The sequence below is a fragment of the Alosa sapidissima genome, chromosome 3 (genome assembly GCF_018492685.1).
Source record: "Alosa sapidissima isolate fAloSap1 chromosome 3, fAloSap1.pri, whole genome shotgun sequence".
In the NCBI taxonomy this organism is placed as follows: Eukaryota; Metazoa; Chordata; class Actinopteri; order Clupeiformes; family Clupeidae; genus Alosa; species Alosa sapidissima.
Genome location: NC_055959.1, coordinates 903,081 through 914,836, shown reverse-complemented (window position 1 = coordinate 914,836; position 11,756 = coordinate 903,081). Strand labels below are relative to the sequence as shown.

General features: G+C 39.6%; 1 protein-coding gene across 4 annotated transcripts in view; it reads right to left on the bottom strand.

The window, feature by feature from the left end:
- Positions 1 to 424: 424 nt before the first annotated feature.
- gpr146 (G protein-coupled receptor 146) overlaps positions 425 to 11,756 on the bottom strand; it is a 48,226-nt gene continuing 36,894 nt past the window's right edge. For 2 of the 4 annotated variants that reach the window (XM_042087060.1, XM_042087059.1), the window contains exons 2-3: positions 3,518 to 3,624; positions 425 to 2,322 (exon numbers count right to left, since the gene is read on the bottom strand). In XM_042087060.1, coding sequence (XP_041942994.1) covers positions 1,279 to 2,277 — 999 coding nt within the window. In that variant the 5' untranslated portion in view covers positions 2,278 to 2,322; positions 3,518 to 3,624 and the 3' untranslated portion in view covers positions 425 to 1,278. Of the gene's footprint in view, positions 2,323 to 2,954; positions 2,998 to 3,517; positions 3,625 to 11,756 lie in introns of those variants that run through there. The other 2 variants (XM_042087061.1, XM_042087062.1) reach the window with 2 other exon arrangements.

The window sequence follows — 11,756 nt, the reverse complement described above, 5'->3', positions numbered from 1 at the left end:
TCCCCCAATACAAAAAAAAAAATCTGCTTTAACTTTCCAAGAGCTTTGCCTTTTGTGAATGAGGCAAATCCTAAACTCGTTTGAAAATAAAAGCTATTGTTCGTTTACATGTACGACTCATTGAAAACCTGAGGAGACATATTTTTCCATTCGGATGTATTATGATCAAGTGGTAGAAAACTTAAATCCCTGGTGTTTAAGGTGCTGTGAGTTCGTTGGTTTTAGCCAAGGCAGGTGTGGGGCTAAACCCACGAAACATGTAACTGCCTTCATGTAAATCAAACCTAAATCAATGTGAGAGGCACGTAGGCTGAAACTGTGAAAGCTTTTTTCTTTCATGCAAGGGTGAATATCAGTGTTAGTTTATCATTTAAGAAGATCTAGAATAAACAATAAAGCAGACACATTAAAACCAAAGCAAGTGTAAGTGAAATTAATAATATAATTCTGAAACTGCTTATTTATCAGTAAAACTCTTTACATACAATATACAGATAAAATACAATATACTGGCAAAATGAATATCAATATCATTGGATATCATGTTTCACTATCACTTTCAACCCTCTCTATCAAGGAAAACAAAGACTTGGCTAATTGATTGTAAGTATTAGGTTATAGTAATTCTGACTAACTCACATCCATATTAATATAAGCTATAAAAAGCTATGAATTCAATACATTTTGCTACTTGACAGCTCCTGTTAAATGTAAAGATGTTTCCTAATGGAGAGTGCCTGTGATTGTGAGACAAAAGCTAAACAGGATTATCCATAGATTTATAAATTGGTAAATTATGATTGACTCAAAATGTACAGAAATTATTAATTCGTCAAATTCCATGCGTTTTCAGCAATCAACAAATCCTAAAATATCCCTAAGTGTATCACAGTCAAGGAGAGAAAGTTGAACAGCACCAAGCCAAGTTGTGTTTTACAATCTTTGTAGACGTTTCTTTCTTGCCAGATCAGACAACTTTAGGCCCTTTCAATTGCTGAACTATAATGCCCGTCAGGTTTAGGAATAAGGAATGAGGTATATCTATATTGTCTATAAGATCAACAGGTAGACATGGTAAAAAATGTTAATGATACTAACATCATCATTTGAATTTAAGGCACCATTAAATTAAGTGCCTCTGAAATGTTAAAAGTTGGATGTTATCTCCTAAAATTGAGTAGTTTTGATTTGGATTGGATATAATCTAACAAAAGTCAAAATGTCACGAAGATGTGATGGCTTTCCATATCCAAGTTCTGTACCTGTGATGTTAGGGAATCATGTGATGGCCTGCTGTTCCAGTGATTGTTCAAGTGGGCAGGCCTGCTCTCTACAAATGAGCTGCTTCAGTAACTCCTTCAATTTTTGGGAGAAATTCTTGTTCATCTGCTTATATACAAGAGGAACAGCAAAACTGCTGGAGAAGGCCAACAACACTGACATACACCTTAGAAAATAGTGTGTGGTACTGCTCTGTCTGCTTGACTCCCTCCCTGGTATCAACATAGTGTGAACAAACAGTATTATATAGTATGGTGTCCACAGCAGAATCTGAATACATACAGAAGCCAGTAAAAGACTGTGGATTGATGGATCCAACCGGGCAGTGTCCAGGTCCAGTGGAGTAGACTCCTTTCTGATGCGGAGGATGAGTATCAAAGCATAAAGTACAGCCATGACTGGCACAATATAACCAATAAACAACATAATGGTGTCAGCTGCCTCCTTATTTTGCATTTTGGAACACTCAATAATTTTGGTTGAAATATGGTTGCAGACATAGAAGAGCAGAGAGGAGAAGCTGGTGAGTACAGCACCACCCCAGATGAAGCCACACACATGCTTGGTGTTGTAAACACTAGACATGTACGTCCGTGGTAGGGCCCTCTCTATGTAGTAGTCCAAGCTCAGCAGTGTAGTAGAGTACATGATAACAAGGGCGGAAATGTTGAAGAGGATGAGGAGAGTAATATAGATCTCATTGTTGTACTCCCACAGGGGCCACTGTGTAAAGCTAGGCCCCAAAAGTTCCACAGGAGCAATAAGGTTTAGCATGAGACCAGCTATGCCAATATTCACAAAGTACACGTCTGGCATAGTCATGGTCACCTTATTAGACAGATTAACCACCACCAGTAAGGTGTTGTAGTACAGCCCCAAAGGAAAGCAGACAATGAGGTAGATAAGAGAGAGGACAGAGATAATAAATCCAAAGTCCTGACAAAGGTGATAGTCCACACTGTCTAGTGTTTCATTGTAAACCATGCAGCTCCACATTGTGGGGCCTCAGGCACAAGGACCAGCTTCAGTTTGATGGGTCAGCTGGGGGGGGGGGGAATGAAGAACAACATTAATTCTGCACCTATTCTCTTTTTACATTTTGATAAATGGGACATGATGAAAAAGTCTTTATACTATGACTATATATTAAAGTGCATGTACATACAGTAGTTAACACATTATAAATCAACAGAGATATGTGCCTTGGTATGGCAATCTGATAGACTCAATGGTCAAAATGATCTGATTGAGTTGATTGACAATTATTTAATTATTTTCACTAGGAATGTCCCGACTAAGAATGTACAACCCCAAAACAGAAAAAATTGGGACATTGTGTAAAATGTGAATAAAAACAGAATGTAATAATCTGCAAAACTCGTAAACTCATATTTAGTTGCAAAATGGACACAGACAACATATCAAATGTTGAAAATTACACATTTGACTATTTCATGGAAAATATATGTTAATTTTGAATTTGATACCAGCAACATATTTCAAAAAAAGTTGGGACAGGGATAACAAAAGGCTGGAATAGTTGTGTAATAATAAACAAAACAAAATGAGGAATGTTTCACAACTAATTAGGATAACTGGCAACATGATTGAGTAGGAAAAAGAGCATCCCAGAGAGGAAGGGTTAGTAAAGATGTAGTTATAAGTATACATACCCCTATGTTAAATTCCCATAGAGGCAGGCAGATTTTTATTTTTTAAAGGCCAGTTATTTCATGGATCCAGGATACTATGCATTCTAATAAAGTTCCCTTGGCCTTTGGAATTAAAATAGCCCCACATCATCACATACCCTTCACCATATCTCACGATTGGCATGGGGCACTTTCCATAAGATCTCTAAATGCAAATCAAACCAGCTATTAGGTTAACTGAAATAAAATGCCGTTCTGGCCCACTTTAACCCCTGTGTGTCCTTGTTGCTCATGTGCAGTTGAAGTGAAGGGGGTTAGCCCCGATGATTTACAACTCTGTTTACCAAACGAAGCCTATGGTTGTTTCAACATGCATGTTTGCAGAAAATATAATTAAAACATAATTCTGTCAGAAATGAAGTAGGCTAAACATTTTCTCCACTGTCAGTGTGAGTCAAACAACTATAGCGATGTCTATGTTCATTATATGTTTTTCATATAGTCCTAAATTTGAACAGTTATCATTAATTATGTCAACATAGTGCAGTGAAGTGTTACAATTCAAACTGAGCCATTAGAAGTACCTGAGAGTCTGCTATAGCCACCTCCATTACAGCCCACAGGAAGCCAACTGGACACGGAGTCCTCAGTCTCTTGACAATTTACATCTTTGAAGTTTATATTCATTAACCTGCATACAAAAAGGCAAAACAAAGTAACAGGTTGGTCTGGAGATCAATAAGAAATCTTTATTCATTTATCGTTGGGTGTCAATTTGTATATTTTATGCACATTCATTAACATTCAGCTATATACAGACCTGCCAACCTTGAAGAATTTTTTTTGAGTAGCACCTTGAGAAAAAAAATGCTTACGTCGGTCTTTATGCATGCAGCCAAAAACAGACATGGCCATGCACACAAGATACATTTTGGATAGATCTGTTTTAGAGACCAATAACCCTGAACTATGAAAAGCACTTGTGTTGATAGGGACTGATGTGGATATCCATTTTCTTATACAAGGTCTCTATTCGATTCATGTCTGGTCTATCATTATCTTTTTTCATTCCATTATTATTAGCCATTTCTTTAAAGAAATACAGTGTTTCCATATATTGACTAATCTGTGGCGGGCCGCCACCTAATCAAAACTGGCCGCCACACAATAATGTTCTATGTTGTACTATTTAAATTAGATAAAATCTTTTCATTGAGCTGCGCTTTTTACGCACACAGCCATTTCTTGCCCCGCCCCTCCTCTAACAAAACATTAACAATTGTTGAAGGATTGTTGTAGGCACATAGAAGCATTGCATAGAAGACGATGGGATAACTTGCTATTAAACCTGCTTAGCATCGTGACCATGTTGTTCAAAACTGCTGCATTCAAGTTAACTCTGCTAAGGTCTTATCAGAACTAGGGCTGGGACAACGCGTCGAATTAATCGATGACGTCGACGCAAAAAATATGTTGCCCGCTGTCCCCTCCTCTGCATTTGCATTTAACAAAATATTCACGATTGTTTAAGGATTGCTGTTGCCACATAGAAGCATTGCATAGAACACGCCGGGCTAAATTGCTATTAAATCCGCTTAGCATCGTGACCATGCTGCGCAAATTTGTTCAAAACTGCTGCATTAAAGTTAACTCTGCTAAGGTCTTATCACAACATAGTACATTGAGGAGACTGAACTAAGTTAAGTTATGCAATCAAGCAGTATCTCAAAGCTAACGTTAGAATACTGTTTGGATGTCAAGTTTAGCATGCTTACTTACAGTTGCTTTTCAATTTCATTACTCATGCAGGGCTCATTTTATTGACTCTGACACTGAATGTTTGCAAAATCCCGATGTAAACGGAAAAGTGTTTTCCAAGACTCAAAAGTGCTTGTCCCAAGGAGAAGTACAAACCGTTATTTGAACTAACTACGTTATGAATTGCGTCCACACATCAGCAGCCAGCAATGTTAAGGAATTCATGTTTTTTCATTCAGATATGTAAATCAACATGTATAAGTTGCTATTAGTCAATTAATGGGGAGATAATCGATAATCGAAATCGAATCGGACTGAAAAAATGAATCGTTAGATTAATCGATGCATCGAAAAAATAAATCGCTAGATTAATCGTTTAAAAAATAATCGTTTATCCCAGCCCTAATCAGAACATAGTATATTGGGGAGACTAAAGTTATGCAATCAAGCTGTATGTTTAAGCTAACGTTAGAATACAGTTTGGATGTCGAGCTCAGCATGCTTAGCCTGGCCTTGCCTTCCTACGTACTTCCCCTCAATTTGCATCTCCCTCCACGACTCCGTCTGGGATTCCGGCTATTGGCCTCGTTCGCAACGGAGAATTCGACTCCGAGCCAATCAGCGAGCAGGAGGCAGGAGTTGTTAGAGACGACGTCGAGATTATTCGCTGTGTTTGAATTGTAGTCCTTGAGGAGTTGGCAATGGCATACGTTAATGAAGCAATTCAGTCCGTGCTGGCCACGCTTCCAAATATTCAGGAATTGAAGTCCGAACAAAAGGAGTGTTTAACATATTTTATTTCGGGCAAAGATGTCGTGGCCCTACTCCCTAAGGGATTTGGGAAACGTTTGATTTGTATCGCGCAGTAGCCTCGATATTAAATTACAGCATGTGCGGCAGACCCGGTATGAACGAAGCGGCGTGTTTTCAATGATCACATCTAGCTTTGACAATTGTGATGATATTGTAGCGCCGAGGCTATTTGCCCCCGTGTTGGGCGTTCCCCTGTGTCTTCTGTTTTCCCGGTGTGTGTGTGTGTGTGTGTGTGTGCTAGTGTTTGTGTCTCCTTCTCCCTCCTGTGTCATAGAATGTGTCAATGTGTTCTGATGTGTTTTGATTGGGGGGAGGTGTCCGGGAGGGAATATTTAGGGGTTCAGATAGGTTAGCGATAGTTAGCGTTGTGTTGTTGGCCGATGAGTGTGAATGACGAGTGATTGAGACCGTGATTTATCAGCGATCAGTTTGTTGTTTTGTAGTGGACACCTCCTGTTGCCCGTGCACTAGCCTGTACATCTATAGGAAATAAACTACCGGATTTTTGGAACAATATATTAGTCTCTTACAGTGGGCATTACTTTGAAATGGCCACTTCAGTCGCGCATTACGCGGTGTGAAGCTGCGTGAAACTTTAGTACCACTTTCAGCCACTGTGCGTCGCTCTGCCACTATACATCGCTCTGTCAGTAGCCTGCCTGCCGCCCCTTCTGAAAAAGCAGGAGGCTACCTTTACCTAAGAGTGAGTCTTCGTCGCTATGGATGACGTCATTACTCATGCACGAGCTTGACTGAAGTGACCACCTTGATTGGCTGATGATTGTAACGCGGGAATGATTCCAAACTCCTCCCTTACGATGATGAGTGACAGGTGACAGGTCATGCGCTACACAAGGACGGAAGATGATGAATAACTGAATAAAAAGGCCTAGCCTAAATTAATCAAGAGTAAGGCAAAACAAATAGCCTAGTAGCCTAATGAAACATACGGATTGATGCAGTATCTTTGTAACATTATTAAATTAATCTGTCACTATGCCTATGCTTGCAAAGAGGAGAACATTTTAATTTGATTCACAATAACGTTACATTAATTTACATGTTGACAATGAGTAGCCTAGTTTTGGTTGTTGTTGGTGGCGTTATGCCTACAATGCAAAATTGCTTCCTCGCGATTGGAAGCTCCTGTAGCTGCATAGGATTTCAAAGCATCGCTTTGAAAACAGGTTTGTGAATAGGTCTTAGTGAGTTAGGAGTCCTCTCGACTTCTTTTAAGCTGTCCCAGAGGTGGAAAGTTGTGATTTGTTGGGGGCAGGGCTGGATTAACAATTCATAGACCCCTGGGCACAAATGTCTGATGGCCCCCCAGCCAACGTGAATCGGGCGGTCAGTTCATAGGCCTATATCGTGAAGATTTTTCTTGCTATCTAAGGCACGAGCGCATCTGTAAGGCCAAGCCTCACCAAGTAGCCCGTTTGTTTACAACTAACATTACATTTAATTAAACTGCTTATAGGCTATGCCGAAATAGTTTAACATTTTGAATATCAGTGTCGGGTGAATTAGGAAATGTTCTCAAAGTAGCCTTATGGCTGAAAACTGCTTGGGATCCCCCATCAAGCAATATAACCATACAAACGCGCAGCCTGCTCACTCATTGTTTCAAAAGGAGTAATTTCGGCTTTGTCGGAACTGGCCATTGTAGGCTACGTAAAAATAAACTTCCAAAACAAAGAAAAATATTTATCTCCTTTCAGTTAATACAAAAGTTTCAATAAAGTTAAAAACAGATGATGCGCGTCACCGACATAATGCGCAAATAATATAGCCTAGATATTCCAATATATTTGAATACATGTGTTTATTTTAGAGGGATAATTCGAACGCCATTTTTGAGCAATTTTGACAGCCCTAGTCCACTGTAGGCTACGCCAATCGTCTATTAACACCTTCCACCTAACCCCGGGGGGGTGGGGGTCGCTATAATGCGTGTCAAATAGCACCATTGAGTAGCCTATGCGAAATAACCTTAAAATCGTTCCGGCGCCACTCTCTTGACAGGCTATGGACAACAGGCTGGTTGAAACAATAGCAAAGTATGCATATGTTTAAAAGTATGTACAGAATTTACAATTAAATTGAGCTTTTGCGCATGGTAGGACTATGCAGGCACGTTGCTAGGAGCTCAACACATTGGAGACTTAAGCCCAGACATGAAATGTCCTATGTAAGAGGGGATTCAGGGGTTTCTCCCCTGAGAAATGTTGGTTGGTCACGTTGGTCACGCAACTCTACGCAAGGTCACGCAAGGCCTACCCAAAATGGACAGGATGTGGACAGGAAGGAAATGAAAGACTGTGTTGACAAGATCAACGAATTAATGCGTACAACACGCAAGACTTCCCAATCCCAAGGATTCTCTCTGCTGTAAATTTAAGAGCCTTTAGCCTTATGGACATTTTATTATTGTCGACACTTTATTATTGCCATTTATTGCCATTTGTACTTTTGCATTGTTTATTGACACTTTTGCGCGCGCTCTCTCTCCCCTGCACATAAAGCTGTCTGCGTGTTGTAGGCTAGATTTACGTGAGTTCTTTCTATCTGCTTTACTTTTGCGAGTTGCGACCACCTAGGCCATGTTATAGACGTTCTATGAGGTACCAGTGTTTAGCTGTGTCACAAAACAATAAGCTTTGTCAGACTACTTTTAAAATGATATTCAGGGGTATATACATTTTTAAACATTCGGGACTGAAGACCCGACAAGGCCTTGCGTTAATTCTTCAGGTTGGAAGTGTCAGGAATTTTCATACGAGAGACGCTCTCATTGGTGGTTAGGATATGGAGTAGGGGATTGACAGCAACTTACATTATAGGAGATGCTGAATATAACATCAACTGCGATGTTTGATTTTAAATTAATGTAAATTTAGCCGGGACTGTAAGCTGGCACACGTGGGTGCTCGATATTTCCCACGGTATCGGCGTCTATGAGCCAGAGCATAGGGGAGAACCAGGACGAATGAAACACTTTTTAATTAAACATAATTTACAAAGACATCGTAAAATACTGAAAGTTAATATGTTGTCACTAGCAACATACATCTGTCCTTTGTCAAATACAGTTGCATGTATAGCTCTGAACAAAACCGTTCAAGAGTTATTTAAGGAGAAGTCGAACGTGTGTTTTGTTTCATTCGTCCTCCTGGCTGGGACAAATGAAACAGCATGGGGGACGAATTAAACATCCTACAGCTTAAATTATGTAAACTTCCCACAAGTTCAATATTTGACAACATATCATGAATGGTACTTCAAGTATGTGTTATTTTAGATAGATTGCTGCTGGGCTATATGTCTTGGTTCATGTCTGTTAACAATTCATTGCAGTCATGGTGAAGCGCGTAGCCCATCTCGCAGTTGCATCCATTACAAACAAACATGCAATGTGAACGTCTGGGATTGGGGAGAGCACTAAATTAGGGCTGGGATAAACGATTATTTTTTTAAACGATTAATCTAGCGATTATTTTTTCGATGCATCGATTAATCTAACGATTCATTTTTTCAGTCCGATTCGATTATCTCCCCATTAATTGACTAATAGCAACTTATACATGTTTATTTACATATCTGAATGAAAAAACATGAATTCGATAGATAGATAGATAGATAGATAGATAGATAGATACCCAGGGGAAATTCAAGACATTTAACATTGCAATATACGTTTATTGCTTTTAAGATTACAAAATAAAAGACTATACAAGTGCAAAGTAATGCATTCTTAGTCAGAGGTAGCATTCAATAAAGTTAGTGTATGTCTAATTGAGTGCCTGTCATTTTAAGACGTTTGTGTGGGAATCCTTGCAATTAACATTAACACAGTTAAAAGGCTGCTGATGTGTGGATGCAATTCATAAGTAGTTAGTTTAAATAATGGTTCATACTTCTCCTTTGGACAAGCACTTTTGAGTCTTGGAAAACACTTTTCCATTTACATCGGGATTTTGCAAACATTCAGAGTCAATAAAATGAGCCCTGCATGAATAACGAATACAAGCAGCTGCAAGTAAGCATGCTAAACTTGACATCCAAACAGTATTCTAACGTTAGCTTTGAGATACTGCTTGATTGCATACTGTAACTTAACTTAGTACATTGAGGAGACTAAACTATGTTGTGATAACACCTTAGCAGAGTTTACTTTAACTTTAATGCAGCAGTTTTGAACAAATTTGCGCAGCATGGTCACGATGCTAAGCGGATTTAATAGCAATTTAGCCCACTGTGTTCTATGCAGTGCTTCTATGTGGCAACAACAATCCTTCAACAATCGTGAATATTTAGGAGGAGCAGCGGGCTCGTTACGAGAGAGAGCGGGCGGGGCGAGGAAAGGCTGTGTGAGTAAAAAGTGCAGCTCAATGAAATTATTTTATCTTATCTTTAATTTAAATAGTAGGCCTACAACATAGAACATCAACGTGTGGTGGCCAGTTTTGATTTTGTGGTGCCCAGCCACAGATTAGTCAACGTATGGAAAACACTGAAGGTGTAAGATTAAAAATATTTAGCAGCACACGTTATGCTTGACGAATCGACGCTCATATTTTGCGTCGACGTATTTTTTGCGTCGATGTCATCGATTACGCCGACGCATTGTCCCAGCCCTACACTAAATGCTCTACTTAATAAGCATGAAGTCAAACCTTTAAATGAAAACCACTCTTTAATAATCAAAAAAATAAAACCGCTAATGAAGTAAACTTGTGACCATCAAAAATCGTTTATCGCCTGTAACTCTGTGATAACAGGACGTAACAGGAAGGCATTTGGCTGAGCAACGGAGGTTAATATGCTCTATATTTTGTCCAAATGATGTCTGTCTATCATAGTTGCACTCGGAGAAAACCAGAATGTTTCATTCGTCCTGCGTTTCTTCTACAGCTGCAAACGGGAATCACTCGCAGTTAACCAAATATTTCTTTATTAGGGCAGGGCAGGCATATTTCTGTCTATTAAATTATTTCTAAACCAGTCTGCTAAAGTCTGTAGTGAAGTCTGTGTAGGGTTTTCCAGGCTCCATTTCTTTTTACGAGACAACCTGCTCACAAGAGCCATCTGCCGGTTGTTTGGGTTGTTGCAGCGTCACTGGAGAAATACAAATTAAAGTCGTGTGATCCCGCGTGATGTCACGTGCGGACCTCGAGGGAAGCTGGCCAATTTGAAGTAATGCCCACTGTAACTTCTCATCGGCGTTACAATATGTCATCTTCAACCTTACTGTTGAATAGTAACCTGATATTTGCTATTCTTCCACTAACTCTTACATTTGTATCGCAAAGCTGGCATCGGTCATTTACATCCATCTTGTTCGCTCTGGTGGGGAATGGTTGTTGTAGCGCACGTAATTTCTGAGCGTTGTAGTGTAGCTTACTTCACGATCGAGCTGGCGCATAACATACGTCACGGCCAAACATTAGCGATTGGGTGAAATCAGATCCAATCGTTTCAAACTTCTACAGAGTCCATGCATCCAGCTTGCAAACGTTCGTCAATAGCAGAGATCCTAGACCCTTGTAAAAGCGAAGCGTACCAAGGGGATGGCAAATGGCCAGGCTACAGCATACTTAGTTACAGCTGCTTGTCAAATTCATTTTATTGACTTGGACACTGAATGTTTGCAAAATCCGGATGTAAATGGGAAAGTGTTTTCCCAGACTCAAAACTGCACAGCTGCAATGATGACGACATTATCCCAACCACTGCACGAAAAGTGGGATTTTCGTCAGTATGCAGCACTGTAGATTGTTGTGGAAGTTCAGGTATACGACTGCACACAGCAATTTGCAGGCAACACCAAAAACTGAATTGTTGGAAATTGACTTGGGCCTTGCTTGGTAGTCCCCCCCTCCTCCTAATTCTAGGGGAGGCTTTAACATGTAAATAAAAATGCTGTGAGCTATACAGTATTGCCCAATTACAGACTCTTAAATTTTAGCTTGAATTGATTTACTTAATAAAAGTATGCTAGATTAATTACTGTCATTAGCAATGGCCAATGTTATGTAAAAAGATACACAAAACTATTGATTTCAACAATTAGTTTTAATCAGGCTTTGGACAAAGGTAAAAGGTGCATTCCATGCAAGCATCACAGTCTCCTAGAGCTCAACCACTGTGCCTAGTGGCATGACTGTGACCTATTCTTTGGTCTTTGGTGTGGACAGTGGATGTGTTAACCACACAACTCCCAGCAATATGCTCAACAGGCAGAAATGATGCTGG